Source organism: Pleurodeles waltl, chromosome 8 (assembly GCF_031143425.1).
Source record: "Pleurodeles waltl isolate 20211129_DDA chromosome 8, aPleWal1.hap1.20221129, whole genome shotgun sequence".
In the NCBI taxonomy this organism is placed as follows: Eukaryota; Metazoa; Chordata; class Amphibia; order Caudata; family Salamandridae; genus Pleurodeles; species Pleurodeles waltl.
The window spans coordinates 506936901-506954650 of NC_090447.1; the positions used below are offsets into that span (position 1 = coordinate 506936901).

Consider the following 17750-nt stretch of genomic DNA (forward strand, 5'->3'; position numbering starts at 1 on the left):
TTTCATTTACGGATATTGAAGGTGGAAGCCGTATGGGTGAGTGGTAGGGCGGAGCACGAGTTTCATGCTTAATGGCTCTGAATTCTACAATGGTTGATAGACCTGTAAATGAGTGCTGTTGTGTGTTTCTTGATTGAGCGGTTGATGTCTGTTACCACAAAACTGTGCGGTAGACGAGTATTTGAATATGTGCTATTTATGCTGGTATTCACAGCAGGGTGGATGCATGTAGGTATTGTGAGATGGTTTGAGATTTTGAAGTGTGAATGTTTTTTTTCAGATAAATGTTGTATGTGTGTATTGTTGTAATACTATTATCTGATATTTTGGTAGTGACTTGAGGTGTAAGATTTGAATGTGATAGACTGGTGTTGGTGAAATTGAGGAAATATGCATTGTGGGATTTTGGTACATTAGCAAAGTGTTAGTGTTTATGATTTAGTATAGAGATGTGGTTTGTGTAGGAGTGTGTGAATGTAAGGGTAGTAGGGCATGTAGGAGTATGTTAAATGAGTGAGTAGTGTTTGGTGACTGAGTGGGAGTCACCTTGTTTGTTGTGAGTTTGTCTGCATGGTTGTGTTTGTTAATGTTTCCTCCTGAGTGAGTGTAGATTGTGAAATGGATAGCATTTCTGGGCTTCTATCCTTCCCAGCCCAAATAAGCCCAGACAGGCAAATGGCCTTGCCCCCTCTGCCCAAAGCCTTGATGATGAGATATCCTAGGCTGAGGGCTTGTGAAGGCTGGTGGTGAAGTTGCGTGACCCTATCGGCTCCTAAGCCTCACCTGCAGGCACAGCCAAGTGGTGGCACAGCAATCGCCAACTGAGTGCACCTTGTGGAGGGGTGTCTTCAGCTTTTTAACCTACAAGCTGTGTCTAGGAGAACAGGTAGAATGAGGAATATGAAGGGTGAAGAGGAGGGACTTATAATGCATTTTGTTTATCAAAGTTTGCAATTAATAAATTGTGCTGTACTAATTAACACAAGCTTGAACGTTTGTGGTATATATTGCCACACTCAGATGTTGTTCAAAATCCTGGGTGCCCACCTTCCTTGGTTAACTATTCGAACACCCTAATACAGTATAACATTCAATACACAAACCAGGAGAGGCACACCAAAGCATGTAACAGATTTCTCTTTTTAATTCATATTCCCAAGGAATACTACAGTCCTAAATTCCAAAGCAGGTCCAAATAATTAAGTCGATGTGCTTGTATCATCGAAGGTACGAAGACAGTAGACCTGGTAAAAGAAAATCTTTATTGCATCTTCTTAACAATTATTTTCATACACAGCCAATGCATTACATTATGAACACAACAGTACTTCCTCATAGCTGTTCATAAATAGATGGAATAAAACAAATATATTAAAAGAGTGCTAGACTATATAGTTAAAAACAACACATTGATATACATTTCCCAATTACAAAAGATGCACAACATGTATGTTAAGTGTTCCATGAAAAAACGTAGCGCAAACAATACATAATCAAAATGCTTGTTTTTCACAACAATTATTATGTAATTTCTGGACCTATTCAATTTAAACTGCATTTAAGTGTAAAAACTAGTAAGTTTCTATTAGTCACTTTATCAAGCTGCAATTCAAGAGGAGATCCCAATTTCTCATAACAACATTCCTGTGGACATCTACTAAACATAACTTTCAACCAGATGACCCCTGTTTTACATCATTATGGACCATGGGTCACACTCACCCCTAATTGCTAATCAATTCCCACTCTCTGCTGCCATACCACGTTGTCCCTGGTTGTCACAGATTATATCTAGAAGAAATATCTTAGAGCTGGGCATCCCATAAGATGCCCTCCATATGGGAGCTTACCTCATGTGTAAACCACAAACGTTAGGCCTCTTTTATTTATATTCAAATGTACGGAAAGAGTCCTTAGACAATCACAAAGTCCCCTGTGAACACTGTGACCACATTTGAGTTTTAATGCCTTTACATTTAATAGCATAGTCCAATCTCAAATTTAGAATAACAAAAATTTAAGCATTCAACACCAAATTAAATATTCAGTTAGAACTCATAAAGTATGATATACAATAGCATGTACTCTTATGTACAAAAAAAAGGGAAATATGTTATGGATGAATTCATTTGTGGATGATGTACTGTAGCATAATATGCTGTCTGCCATTTTGGAAAGGTGTTACATGAGTTCCAATGTAGCTTATATGTGAACACTAATCTCTGCTTTCCAGCAAAAGCCAACAAAGATTAATTATACACTGGATCTTAAAATGATGGCGAAAACCCATATCTAACCTACTACCATACATTTATAACTGGGCAACATATCCCTTTGATTACACATTAATTCACATCATATGTTCAACTCAAACCATTGTTAATAAAGCTCATTCAAGAATCAAAATGTCCCGTATATCCAAAGCATTCCCCAACTCAGACAAAAAAACATCATGCCAGTGTAACAATTTCAAGGATGAACATTATTCCTATGGCAACATCCTGCTGGGAAAATCCATCCAACACCCGACAAAACTCTAATGTAATAAATAGAATAGATTTATGGAAGTATGATGCAAACAAAAATCATACCATTCCAATACCATCTCAAGGCACCACCCATCCTCGGGCAGTTGTCTTGTTTAAGCCTTCCTCAAACCATTGCATGTATAAAACTAACATTCACATTATCTCCTAATGAAAAAGCCATCAAAGATATTCTACTGAAGGAGCCTATCCGGGCCCTATAGGGTTGCATACCTGCACTAGCAGTTATAGCCGGACATTGTCATGTCTAAATGGCGTGCTGGTTAAGTGTAATCTTGGATTCTCCAACTATTAGTACCTTGTGCACTGGAAGACAATACTCCTATATATTTCCGTCCACAACCATCCATCTGTGGCAGCCATCTTAGTAGAGTGTTTTACAGTGCTGATCAAAACACCAGTTTTTGCTAGAGCCTGCCACAACCAATACCATAGTAAAGCTGAAGTTCTCATTATATCTCTAATAACAAAGCCACCAAAGATATTCTATCAGAGAGGCCTATCACAGACATGAAGGCTTACATACCTGCACTACCAGTAGTAAAGGACAATAGAATAAAGATACCATATTCGGCTCCACAGCTATTAATACCACGTGAACCAGAAATTTCACCTTCAAATTTCCGTCCATATACATCCGCATGTCAACAATGCGAAAAAATTGCCCATTTTAAAATGGTAATCATAAAGTAACCAAATACTAATTCTACACTTCTTTAGCAATAATTACTATCTCATACACATAAAATCTCCATAAATAAATCATGCGGCTGAATCTTCAGTCCTGTCAAATGTAAACAGACATAAAAAAGCTTAACAAACTACAAGCAATGTAATGGCAAACATACTGTGAATCAATATTTAGAGTAACCACAATCTTTAAACGATTAGCTAGTCAAGATGATACCGTATCAAGGTAGTCCTATGAGATAAAGTGATAACTAAATCACATCCCATCCCAACGTTCCAACAACAACCCCACAACTATACCCAAAGCAACAAAAGTTTCAGATTCTTAATAGTGTTGAACCCTCTTATGATCCATTCAGGTAAAACCTAAATTGCCGACCTTCATTAGATGGCTAATAGATCACAATGGGAATGCAAAATCAACAAACAATATTCCAAGCTTCTATATTTTCTGAAAAACTACAGTGACATTTATAAAGGTTAATTGTAACTTACACCAATCTATTTTCCAACAATGTACTTTAAGAAATGATACAATTCTAATCCTTCTTCAGATCATATCCCATACTTCTCAAGCAGCAAATCAATTTTGCCTCACATTGTCCCAAGAGCGGTTCCCGATCTCCAACTCTTGAATCATCAGACACTCCATCAATACTATGAAAAAAAAAACAACCGCTTGTCTCTAACTTCACAATTGTGTGACACCAGTGGATATGTGGCATCAGCACATCGTCATCCCCTTGCATGTTCAAGGATGCAGTATCTCAGCTTTCTGCTGAAGATACCTGCATAGGTCTTATCACACCCACAAATAATGACATATACCACATATCTGGGACAGCAATTGATGAAGTGTGTGATCTTGTATTCCTGGAGCATGGTAAATTTAAAAGATGTCACCTTGTTCATGCTCAATTCACATTTATAAAAAACCTGAAGGCTGACTCTGTAGCCATGTATTTTTGGGATTGCATCTAGGTCGAATATAACTAGGGCTAAAAAAGTTGTTTAATCGTATGCCTTCTTCTATGTCACCAAGAGGTTCTTTGTTATTAGTGTTCCTAACCCTGGCACAGCGGATAAGATATCCAAAAGTTTGTTGAGAAGTTTGTACACCTCTTGGCTAGATCTAGTGTATGTTGTGATAAAAGCCAACCAAATCCGTCCATTCTCCTTCTCGGTTTTAACATCTTGAAAGGCTTTCTCTAGAGACAGTTTCATCTTTCTTTTTAGTCTTCGTCAGGATCTAAGGTTTGGAACCCCATTGGATCATTCTGTAATTTAATAATACATGGTTTTCACCACAATTCTTGTCCTCACTACATTTTTTCCAAAGATGAAGCATTTCTCCAAACAGTATTGCCTTTATGACATTGGTCAGATGTGCACTTGTTATTTATAATTGACTATTACATGCAGTTGATTTCCGAAACTGGTTGCTCTGGTTTTTGTTTTCTGAGATGTAAAGCAACAAAGCCATTATGTGAGTTCTAAGTGAGATGGGTATGGGCAAAAGTCGGGCCAGTGCACACTGTGTCACTGGAATCAAGCTATACCTGGCTGATGAGGTCTTACTAGGGTGAAACCGGTACTAGATTGCTTACATTCCAGTTCAGAGTGGCGATGGCCTGGCAGGTTGGGCTGGACTATTCCCATAGGAGCAGGGTCAAGACTGATTTGCATATGGCTTGGTCCAAACTGAGGTGGCATTGTGTGCAAAATAATGATAGGCCTGGATGTGTCCCGCAGTAATTACCAGTGTCTATGAGTAATTCAAGCATTACATCCATCACCTTTGTGCATACTTTAGTGTGTCACCCTAAGTGGGGCAAGACTGCCCAGGAGTGGGTCCCCTGCACACTGTATTGCTGGAATCAAGCAGATAAGCCCTAACTAGGGTGAAAGTGGTCTTATGGTGCTTCTATTCTAGTTCAAGGAGGACCAAGACTGATTTATATATAACTGGGTCCAAACTGAGGTGACAATGAATGCAAGGTTATGATAGGCTGGGATGCAGCCCGAAAAATTACCAGTAGCTTAGATTAATTGAAGCATTCTATCCATCACTTTTTTGTATGCCTTAGTGTCTCACCTTAAATGGAGTGAGTATGCCCAGATATGGGTCCCATGCACACTGTGTCACTGGAATCATGCTACACCTGGCTGATGGATCCTAACTAGGATGAAACCAGCCCTGGGCTGCTTGTATTCTGGTTCAGGAAAGACCTGGACTGGCAGCTTGGGCTGGACTGTTCCCATTGGGGCAAAATTACATTGCACTCAGTTGCCACCCACAGTAATTCCCAGTGACTGAGATTAATTTATGCATATACTTTAGAATTTTTTTTTTCATAGTGCACATAAACGTTATGAGTACTTTTGTGATTGGTAATGGTATGTGTTGTTTTTAATTAGAGTCTAGCACTGTTAGGGGCATATTTATACTCCATTTGCGTGAATTTGCGTCGTTTTTTTTAACGCAAATTCGGCGCAAAACTAACGCCATATTTATACTTTGGCGTTAGACGCCTCTAGCGCCAAAGTATGGGCAAATAGCGTAATTTTTTTGCGTGAACGCCTTCCTTGCGTTAATGAGATGCAAGGAAGGCGTTCCCGTCTAAAAAAATTACGGCGACGCAAATGCGTCGTATTTATACTCCCGGGCAAAAATCACGCCCGGGAGTGGTCGGGTCAAAAAACCCCGCATTTGCGCCACTTTTTAACGCCTGGGTCAGGGTAGGCGTTAAGGGGCCTGTGGGCTCAAAATGAGCCCACAGGTGCCCTCCCCTGCCCCCAGGGACCCCCCCTGCCACCCTTGCCCACCCCAGGAGGACACCCAAGGATGGAGGGACCCACCCCAGGGACATTCAGGTAAGTTCAGGTAAGTATACATTTTTTTTTTTTATATATTTTTTTTGGCATAGGGGGGCCTGATTTGTGCCCCCCTACATGCCACAATGCCCAATGACCATGCCCAGGGGACATAAGTCCCCTGGGCATGGCCATTGGGCAAGGGGGCATGACTCCTGTCTTTACTAAGACAGGAGTCATGTAAATGGCGTCTGGGCGTAGTTTAAAATGGCGCAAATCGGGTTAAGACGATTTTTTAGCGTCAACCTGACTTGCGCCATTTTTAAGACGCCCTAACGCCATTTTTCCCTACGCCGGCGCTGCCTGGTGTACGTGGTTTTTTTCCACGCACACCAGGCAGCGCCGGTCTGCTTGCGCCGGCTAACGCCATTCAATAAATACGGCGCCCGCATGGTGCTTCAGAATGGCGTTAGCTGGCGCAAAATTTTTTGACGCTAAACTGCTTTAGCGCAGTTTAGCGTCAAAAAGTATAAATACGGGCCTTAGTTTTTAATATTTTTTTTTGTTTTACACAACATTTTGGCTGTATATCAAAATAATTGTTAAGAAGATGTAATAAAGATTGTCTTTTATGAACTAACTGCTTGTGCCTTTAGTGATTTAAACATGTCATATTTGGACCTGCTTTGGAATTTAGGGCTGTAAATTTCCTTGATAACATCAATTAAAAGAGAGAAATTTGTTACATGCTCTGGTGTGCCTCTGCTGCTTTATATATTGAATTTTATAACAATTCTGCTGTTCCAATACTTACTAATATCTATTGAATATTCTGATGTAAATCATATGCTGGGATCATAATATTTGTTTTTGTTTTATGTCACAGACTGGAACCAGACAATGTATGGTTATCCAGACCCCAAGACCAGAAAGGAAGCAGACATGATTTTACCCATTGTGCTTCAGTATCTATGTCCACCCTACATTTCCTTCTTTGGGCTTGGCGCTGTCTCTGCTGCTGTGATGTCTTCAGCTGACTCTTCAATACTGTCAGCCAGCTCGATGTTTGCTCGAAATATCTATCAACTTGCTTTTAGACAAAATGTAAGTCTCTTTGATATTACAGATTAGATCATTTGATTCAATAGAACAAATGTCGCACTCTCAATTTGTACACACTATAGTCTGAAAATATTAATATAAAATAATGAAACCGGAGCACTGTGTCATAATTATATACTTTGTGCCCAAAACAAGGTCAATTGTGATGCTTTTCATATGGGAACTGAGATATTGTTGTGGGTAAAATTAACATAAATATAAGTAAAAGAGAAAGGCCAAAGAACTACAAACTAACAAACACCAAGGAGAGGCAAAAACCTAGAAACACCACACAACAGGCAACTTACAAAATGCAAGTGTAAACAAGATACATGATTTCTTCTTTGAATTCGAATAGACTGCTTACATGCTTTGTTTTATCTGTCATTCACACGCACGCATCTAAGGCCCATCTAAGAGAATAACTCACCAGGTCGAAATGAGAAAAAGGTTACGGGTGACATATATTTGGTAATTTGGTTAAAAACTAGCAATAAAACCCTTGGCTGTCTTATACTAAGATCTGCTCTATTGGGATATTTCATTATTGCAAAGGTGGCCAGATTTAGTGCTATTACCAAGAAAGGGAATATTTTATTTCATTATAGCTTTTATTAATTTCTGTAATACATACATTGCCTCCCATTTGCTACATTGGTAACATCTAGTCACCTGATTACCTCATGACACTTGTCCTGCTAACCTGATGCAGCAATATTTCCTATAATTGGAACTGATTTGTAGGGTTTATGTTACTGCTTGCTCACCTCAGGAAGACTGCTTTCAAAATTTAAATTTGTAGTGGTTAAATTACAGCTGAAGAAACAAAACCTGTATTCAAGCTGACTTAAACAATTTTATCCTGTGTACCAGTTCCCATGCCCAGCAAATTGTTTACAAAAATCTGCAACATCCTGGCCACAGCACCATCTCCAAAATTAAAAAAATGCAAAGGCTTGAGTGCAGAAGACACATATATAGTGCTCATCTAATAACACAGCATTGTAAGTCTACGGGCATAATTTATTTCTCTGTAGAGAGGGGTCCCGGTTTCGTGGTATGCCTACCCAATTTCTTATTGGAAATGAAAAAGTCTTGGTAAGTTTGCAGTAAGGCTCTGTCATGTTGACAGAGCCATACAGCAAAATTACAATGCATTGACAGTAACTGCCATGATGGCAGTTCCTGACAATGCTAGAAATTGCAGCTGGGCCGGTAGACATTTCTAAATTTGGCACCTTCATCAGGGCAATGGAGTAAATTACTCCTTTGCTCTGGTAGAGGACAAACCGACTGCCAGATAAAAATCAGGCTTCCGTTTGGGAACTTGCAGAGATACTTTATGTTAGAGTTACTTTCATAGCATGGTCACTGAATAAAGCTCATAGAAGAGGGTCCGGATTCTTACTCAACAGCCAGGTTTTCAGGCGACCCCTTAATTTTAGCAGTCCACATTCCTTACTGTGGAAAACTGGTAATGTTTCCAGTACTTAGCATCTTCAACTCTGAGGATCTTTCTTTATGACTTTGAATGCCTAAATTGGGGCACCATGAGCACAAACAATCATGGGGATTTAAGCCCCCAGGTGGAAAGATTCCACATATCCATTAAGCCCTTAGTGAGGAGTTGCATATATAACTCAATTAGGGTAGATTAAGATACTATCCTCTTATTCACTGTTCCTGAGGGAAACGCTGCAGTGTTGATGGCACATGATCAAACTTTCATAGTCCATTTATTAATCTGGCTGTTGTATTCTGGAGTATTTACCAGTAAAGGAGAACTAAAAAAGGCACCCCCCTCCACCCCCGCGGTTTTGCTGTTTTTTTGAAGCATGTAATCTGGCTTCACAAAGAGGAGAGTCTGGGGTAGCCAGCAGCACCTCAGTTTTACAAGAATTAAGGATCAGAAAACTCTTAGGCATCTACCACAGCCTATGACAGATTTTGTTTTTATTCTTAAGGTTAATGATGATCCATGTTTCTGTAGGATAAGCACAAATGTGCATTGCATTGATGTAATAAAGTCGCCAGGGCTTTCATAGAGTCATTAATGGTGAGCAATGACATTACCAATCCCACTGAGACATCACAGTTGATTAATTGAGACATAGATTTATTATAATGTGGGTGATCAACAGTTGAAGCCTGTTTTAGTAAGAAGGACTCAGACCGTATAAATGTGATGCTTCAAATGTCTAACTGTGAAGTTCCCTAGAACAGCAAGATGGTTGACTGCTTTAAATGTAGCAGAAATATACAACTGTACTAGTATACCTAGACTGATGCCATCCACCTACATCCTAGGGTCATCAAGGATTGATAAAACTACAAGCTCTGTGCTTAGCCCTAGGTAAAACCCAGCCTGGAAAGGATCACCATATTTCTGAGACAAGCTTGTGATGTCTATACAAGAGACCAAGCATTACCACATGCCCCACCACTGGTCTAGATCACAAGGTCATGGCTAAAGGAGGTCACAAAATCCCCCCAATGCTTCCACAAGAGCCTGCTACCTCCCATGATGTAAGGTAGTTTATTTATCATTACAGGTATGCAGGGAGGCTCAGGTGGGTTGAAGGCTATGAGTTCTACAAGGGATTCGATGTAGCAGAGGAGATACATTTCATCATCAAATCCATGTCTTTGAGGACACTCTTTTTTTAGAGTGTGTATATTCAGCCATTAAGGGATATCACCTATACAATTATTTCTCTTAAACAAATCTGTTTCTGAATTTCAGCAGGCCATGGTTGATTTAGAATATTAAGAGACAAGTGGACAAATCCCAAATTATGTCTCATTTTCCAAGATCTGTTTACATTTTGCTCTAAAGTATAACCTTGGTAAATATTGTAGATGTCAGCAATGGGTATTCTGGCCGTTAGGTATGTTTGTTGACATAGATAAGTGAGGAGACCCAAAGAAGAGAAGTCATTTTCCATATCTCTATGGAACCCCCACAATGCAGTTCTACTTGCACCACATCCTTCTTTTCTTACATATTCAAGTGTAGGCACAAAAGATCACCTAATTTTAAATAACATCTTAAAGAACTTTGAATAACATATGAAATAATATATGAAATAAAGTCATGAGTGCTAAGCATAACAACTGCAATCATACTCTAACTTTTTGTTAGTTATCTACAGTAGGTTGCATTGCTGATTTACTTTGTCCTACTTTATTGCTCTTGTTGCCATTTTTTTTCTGCTAAAATATAGTTTTGTTTTTCAGGCCTCAGAGAGGGAAATCATTTGGGTCATGCGAGCCACAGTTTTTGTTTTTGGAGCAGCAGCAACAGCGATGGCACTGCTTGCAAAGTCAGTTTATGGACTCTGGTACCTCAGCTCTGACCTTGTCTACATCATAATTTTCCCTCAGTTGCTTTGTGTTCTTTTCATCAAAGGAACTAACACGTATGGCTCAATTGCCGGGTACGTCCTGGGCTTCTTACTCCGAATAAGTGGAGGTGAACCCTACCTTTACCTCCAGCCTCTTATCTGCTATCCTGGCTGCTACCCAGACGAAAACAACATATACGTCCAGAGATTCCCATTCAAATTGCTCTCAATGGTCACTTCTCTCCTAACTAACATTTCTGTCTCTTATTTGGTGAAATACCTGTTTGAAAGCGGGCGTGTGACACCCAAATTAGACATGCTGGATGCTGTGGTTGCTAAACACAGTGAAGAAAACATGGACAAAACAACACTTGTGAAAAGCGACAATATAATACTATCAGAGTTGGCGCCGGTGAAGCCCAGGCAAAGTGTGACACTTAACCCCAATTTCACAAAGGCAGAGGACTTCAGTGACTTAGATTCAAGCCCAGAGGTTCCAGATGATAACCACATTGACTAGGAAACTATTATGGTGTCAAAGCAAAATGCTGCCCAAGCATCATCGTCAGCGCTACAGGACATGCTGTGATATGTAGCATTTCAATGGAAAAATACTCTTGCTAACCAAATGCCTTGTGGCACAATTTATGGAGGAAGAATTTAGTGCAATGTGCAATTAACTGTAATGTGGTGTTATTTTGCTATTACGGTTTTCATTTGCAGTCATCAAAGTTTTGCTGGTGGTAGCAGGAACGGACATCTGAAGAATGCTAATGAGTGTGGTTCAGATGAACTAAACTAAAGCAAAAATGAAAAAAAGCCACACGAATAGTGACCAGGAGCTTGGCCATTACTCTGATGGACCAATGCATTATGTGTTCATTCTTGAGATTCAACTATATATGTATTTATTATTTCACCCTTATGGAGCCAGAAACAATTCCTGTAGTCTGAATGCAATGTATTTATTAATAATACTTCATTACATAGAGTTTTAGCAATAAAAATGGAGATAGAAGTCAAACATGTTTTGTATATTGTAGACTTTAGTGACATTGTTAAACTAAGTATTTTTTTATTTGTATTTTTTCTACTTTAAATATTTTTTTAATAATTGCCAAATTTTACATTTGAGGTAAACAAATGTATTCATTTAGGCAAGCCTAAAAATAGCATCCCTTCTTTCAGCCCTTATGGGAATGCAAGTATGTTTGGCATTCCTTGTTCAGTATTGTCAGGAGCCATCTGGAAAAGATAATCAGAATAACTCAAAACGGACCCCCCCCACACACCTGATTTAAGGGAAGAAGGGAGGCCATTGTTTCATGTTACCTATGTGAAGCATATCTTTTAAGAGGGAACTTTTGTCTGCTGGCAGTTTAATTCAGGAGTGGAATGATTTGAGATATTTTTTTCTATCAAGAAAAACTGCTATTTGTACAAGTGGTCCGTGAGTCTATTCACATAAGCATTTATTGATTGGGAAGTAGTACTATAAGAATACTTTTTTATATACTCTTACATGCCTTTGCAGATGGATCCTGAAATGTCCAACATCAAATTAGCAGAAGTGCAAAAAGACTAACGTCCTTTTTATTTGTAGTACCCGTATATAAATATTTCTACTTTATTCCCATTTTAGATGCTTTTAGCATGATTCACAAAGACTGGTAATAGTACTTAAAAAGTATCACTGGAGTTCTACTTTATGTACTCAAAAATGCCTTTTTGAATAGACCCCTTCATGTCCTCCAACCATGGATCTACCAGCAACTTCAAACTCTGTGACATTAGTGGAGCTCCAGTCTCATTGTCCATGCAGGTATAGTCCAAAAGGACTACACTAGAGGTTATTCACTGGCAGTTGAGACAACTCCACTCTTAAGCAGCCATCTCAATTCCATGTCTCTACTTGTCATCATGCTACACTGGTATTTTCCATCAGTGTAGGCCTGGCTTGCAAATATTTGCAACCATTAATTTTGGTTTACAGTCTGATCTGGCTACCTTTAGTGGATATATTCAGTACACGTCTAAGAAGTCATGCCCTGTGTGTCAAACCATTTTCCTCATTTATTGACTTTGCCTATTCAATCAATTGAGTAATTGAGTTCAAGCATAGGGAATGCAACAATAAATGCATAAGTCATTTGACAATACGAACATAGGCAAGTAACTCAATATGTTCTCCTGATTTGGTGATATGTCAATAGACGCTGAGATAATTGAATACATCTCAGAGCACCTTAAGTTGGTTTCACAAATCTTAGTTCCAGATTTAGAACAGAACAATGGATCTTTATACAAAGATAACTCAGACTATTCTATAGATTCAAAGCTAGTTACCAATGTATAAAATAAATAAATACACCCAATGTAATATCAAGCAGCATGATCATTACTACATAATACTGCCAGAGCATTTGCTCCATCAAGATCTGAAAATGTTACTCAGGGCTAAGAAGCTACAATACTGTTGAATCAAGTGTGTAATATTGAAAAACAAAGATAATAATATATGATTGTTTAATCATAATTGTAGAAAATAATTGTTATAACACTTCAGAGCATTGAGAAGGATATGGTAAGGTGCTTTTACAGCAGTTTTCCTATGTAGAAATTCTATGACCTGTGCAGTGTAAAAGAGTTATTATGTTTGCTCTATTTCTGATACAAAGAAATATGTTTAGTAATGGTAAAACATTTTTCATTATGCACATCCAATAATCTTTCATGCTGCCTTTCTTGAACTGAAAATTGTTAAGTGGAAAGATTTGTTTCATTGTTTGATTTTCAGTTTCCTTAATTCAAAATTCAGAAACTAAAGCAAAGGTTTTTGCATTGTCCTCTTTATTCAAGAGACATTGAATTGTCTGGGTATATCCTCATGAGTAAGCAAGGTACCCACAGAGAACTTTAAAAAAAACATGCCTGGATTAGGCATTATAATAATTACTGTGGGTCATCTTTTCTGTGGCAAATTTGCATCCATCACCTCCTGTTGTTGGGATAAAGTGGGTGAAAAGATGTACTGTTCGGATCAGTGAGATGACTGGTAGGGCCAGGCGTCCTCTGGGTGTTGGTAGAATGTGTAGGATGAGGGTCCTGTCCAAAGAATGTACCTCATAAGGATGGTAACTAGGAGAACGACTCAATATAATGAGTATTTTTATTTGTAATATAGGATTCTCAAATTGATTTCTAATCCTCCTTTGTTTTATGTGTTTTTCGGTATCAATTATTTATAATAAATAAATGGTTGCAATTCAATTTATCCAAGGCCCCTTGCTTTCAGAATGCTTCCATTACAGCATCTATCATATGTAAGCCTGAGAGGATGATGCTTCTAAATCCAAATTCATACATTAGACCCATGTTGAAGAGGTCATCCTGATATTTTATTTATTTATTTATTTATTTATATAATTTTTTTACTTTTCATTTCTAACATGAACATTTTGAATTATTAATTCTTAATAGCTGGTAAATACTGTGCCTCTGATATTTAAGAGGGCTTGTGGAAGAGACTCCACAGACAAGAACACAAATGGAATAGGTGGATACAGTGTTTCCCCTTCTAGCATAAAAATAATTTCTACATATGAGGATTGGCTATCAGGCAATTCAAACCTCTAGCGTCTAGTAAAGAAATAAGAACATTGACTGGTAAAGGAATGTTGTCATATTTGTGAATTTTTCCCTTATGTTTTTTTTTTTATTGACTTAGTTTTACTTTTTTTCCATTGTTTAGATTCTTCTGATATTATTTACATGTAAGTGATAATTAAAATTGTATTGATTGTGCCCTCAAAGTCTGTGTAGTCCAGAAAAAGTATGTCTAATTATTCTCCTCAAATAATAGGCATTGCAATAGAGCCCGTAATAAAAAAAAATCACTTTGAGAGATGGCTTTCATTTGGGAAATTCTGCACTGTATTAAAGGCAGTTTTAACAATCCAGTAATGTGTGGCACTTCTAGAAGACTCCCTTTCCACTTTCGGCTGATAACCCTGATTGTCCTCCTCTGTTTCTGTGTTGTCTGTTTCTGAGGTTGACTTTGTTTAGCACTGTACAAATATACTCCAGTTTATTCATTATTTTTTTGTAAAATATTTAATCATTGAATAGATATTTCATACTAATGGATAGGAAATAGTATTTCTTTCAATACACAGGATGTACCAGTGGACCTCCATCCGGGACAAATGTGCTAAAATGACAGTGCCTAAAGTCAAGTAACTCTCATAAGAGAAAAAGGACTATTTTTCCATGGATGCACAATAACAATAAAGTGTGTTGCACTATGTTAGCAGGTTTAATGGCCATGTACTGCCCAGCTCCAAGTTTCTTTCTGGCTCTTCAGAGCTACCTAAAATTGGAAAATGGGGGACTGATTATACAAAACCAGACACAGACATAGGCTAAATAAAACAAACTGTGTAAACTACACATTGCGTAATGTACGCTTACTAATACACTGATAATAGTTTACTACTTATTGTTTACACAGGTTCAGGTTCCATTGTACCTCAAGTGTAAATTGCCTGTTCCATAATGCACTTGCATATCTGTATGGCATTGACATAGATCGGTGACTTGTATCTAATTTCAAAAACCTAGTTTTGTCCATTGTACTCAATCGGTATGTCTCGCAGATCTAGGATTAGGAAAAGTGCATAACTATGAATTGTCTTGCAATTCATTTTCCTGTTTCTTTTTAAATAATTACATTCTGTTTTGCCGCACACTAGCCGAGTTTATATTAGATTGTTTTGGGCCAAGTTGAATATCAAAAATGCTTTTTATCTTACCAGATATTCAGTGACCTGCCATATTGCTTACAAGTGGCCAATGCCCCAAAACTGATTCTTTGAGATATATTTGGAAGAAATGACTCTGTTAAGTAAGGAACTTCATATAACTCAATAAAGTTCTAGAGTGTCCAAAACATGTGTTGTGTATTTCTAAACTAAAAGATCAAAGTTGAGTGTTTTAAACACAATTAAAAGGGAACATTTTCCTCATCACCTTATCACAGATTAGATGAAAGAAAAAAATAGTCCTCTTTGGCCATGGAAGTTATTTGTATCAATTTTGGATATCATTGAGAACTCTTTTAGCATTAAATAGATGGTCCCTTATGAATGAAGGAAAGGATAGCTCAAATAATCTTCATCAGGTGAATTTAAAAGCAGTTTGAAGACACTGGGGAAAAATGACTAGAGAGCTGAATTATTTATGCACTTTGGCAACAATGGAAATCTTGGAACATCTCATATTGTCCTGTAGATGCTTTATAATTGGGTGAGTCCAGGATGGAATAAAGTGCTCAGTGCGGTATGACAAAGTAATATTTTTCTTAGCCCAAGGAGATTATGGAACTAGTTTATCCCTAAGAAAATTGTATGATGCAGTTTTAAAAGAAAAGTGCAAGTGATTAGTTTGTAGTTTTAAAGTGCAATATATCTGTTTTGATGAAAAAGAAAAATAGAGTTATATATTGATCATATCTAACAAGACCAAAGTCAATAAAACATGTTGACACCATGTCAATGATCGGAACACAAATAAGTGGGGAAAGGGCATTGTTTTAACTATATGAAAACCCAAATGGTCACTATTTTGTGAGTTTTTGCAAATGTGTTTTGTATATGCTTTACCACTCTTCTTACAATTCAATTCAAAAGGTAATGTTTGCATACTTGAAAAGAAATTATGTGGTAGCAATACCCCATCTGTTGTTTACAATGTTCAAATGGAGATAATGATATGTGTAAGCACTGCAAATCACATGATGTGTACATTGTGGATTGGGCCTGGCTATTTCACTGTATTATTTAATTTTTCAAACACTGTGAGTCTCACTTGCGAACTAAATTTATGCTGAAGACTAATACCTATAGTTCTGATGTGCTGAAAAATGGAAAAGTAAATATGTTTTTTTTACTATACAATTAGAACAAATATGTTGACCAGATGCAAGACTATTATTAATTTATAACAGTATACCTTTATGTTTCCTAAACCTACATGCTTATTATCAGTAGTGGCATGTGCTAGATATGTATGAACCTTACCAAAAAATGTAAACTCAATACAACAGTCAACTGTTGAGTTAAGCTCTGTGTGTTGTCATAAGTTATGAAATATTTGTGTTGGTAAACCTCAGTGTATTTGCCAAAATATAAATTAAAATAGAGCATTGATGTTTTTTCCCATCAACATTTCAGCCAAGTTATATCAATTTAACTGCTATATGTACAGAACAAATGTAATGTAAGCAGACTATTGAAATGAGCGTTGATTTTGTGATCGTTTACAACTATCAAACACATTTGCCCTGATAATAAAATATCAAAACATCATGCTGCATTATCAAATAGTAACTAACACATGTATATTTTACAGTAAGTAGTTGACTGCTAAAAAATATGCCAATGATAATCAGAAGAGTATTGTTTTAGTTGTAACTTATGTCTTGTCTTTCCATCAAATACATTTCAAGTTTACTAGTAAGCACAGTAAATTATTGCCCACGTCAACTGTGTAGTATTACTGAAATAAAGTCTTATATTTAATCATCGAGTAATGCCTAGAATACATTTCCTTTCTAATTGTATATATCTGAATAATGTTTCCCATATTGGCAAAATAGCCTAACAGCCAAGCACTGCCAGCAAAGTTGACAAGTAAGCATAGTCATTCAGCCCTGCACAGACAAATCATACAAAAGATTGACAATTTGGTAATTCACTGAATCTATTTTTCATGCATAATACATTCTAAATTCAATTTGCTTTCTTCATCAGTATGCATTGCTCTCTATTACGTTCTTATAACCTTCAGCTTAGAAAGGTGTCTAGTAAGTTTGAGGCTGCACCTGATTCTTGAAGCAGCAACATGTGTTATATTGGTCTAGATAGCATAGACAATTTGTTTTGTATTCATAGTGCATTCCATAGACAGAACATGGTACTGGGATGTCAGAGCACTGTACAATGAATCATTAAGGGTGCAAGGTATAACACAGTAAATATGAACTTAAAAGATACAGCCAGTGATATATAGCAGCCCTGTGGGTGGATTACAATTGAACAACAAACAGAAGCACTAATAGGTTCATATGAATGTAGGGCAGGTAGAAAGTATTAAGCAATAAATTTGAAAAAACAAAATAGTTGAATTTTCTAAAAGACAATTTTAGGGCCATATTTATCATTATTTCACACAGTGCAGCGTGACACCTTCCTGTGCT

The 17750-nt window shown here is 37.4% G+C and overlaps 1 protein-coding gene across 1 annotated transcript in view; it reads left to right on the plus strand.

Moving 5' to 3' along the window:
* SLC5A7 (solute carrier family 5 member 7) overlaps window positions 1-17073 on the plus strand; it is a 326704-nt gene extending 309631 nt beyond the window's left edge. The window contains exons 8-9 of the mRNA XM_069204469.1: window positions 6937-7154; window positions 10389-17073. Coding sequence (XP_069060570.1) covers window positions 6937-7154; window positions 10389-11015 — 845 coding nt within the window. The 3' untranslated portion in view covers window positions 11016-17073. The remainder of the gene's footprint in view (window positions 1-6936; window positions 7155-10388) is intronic.
* The last annotated feature ends 677 nt before the right edge of the window (window positions 17074-17750 follow it).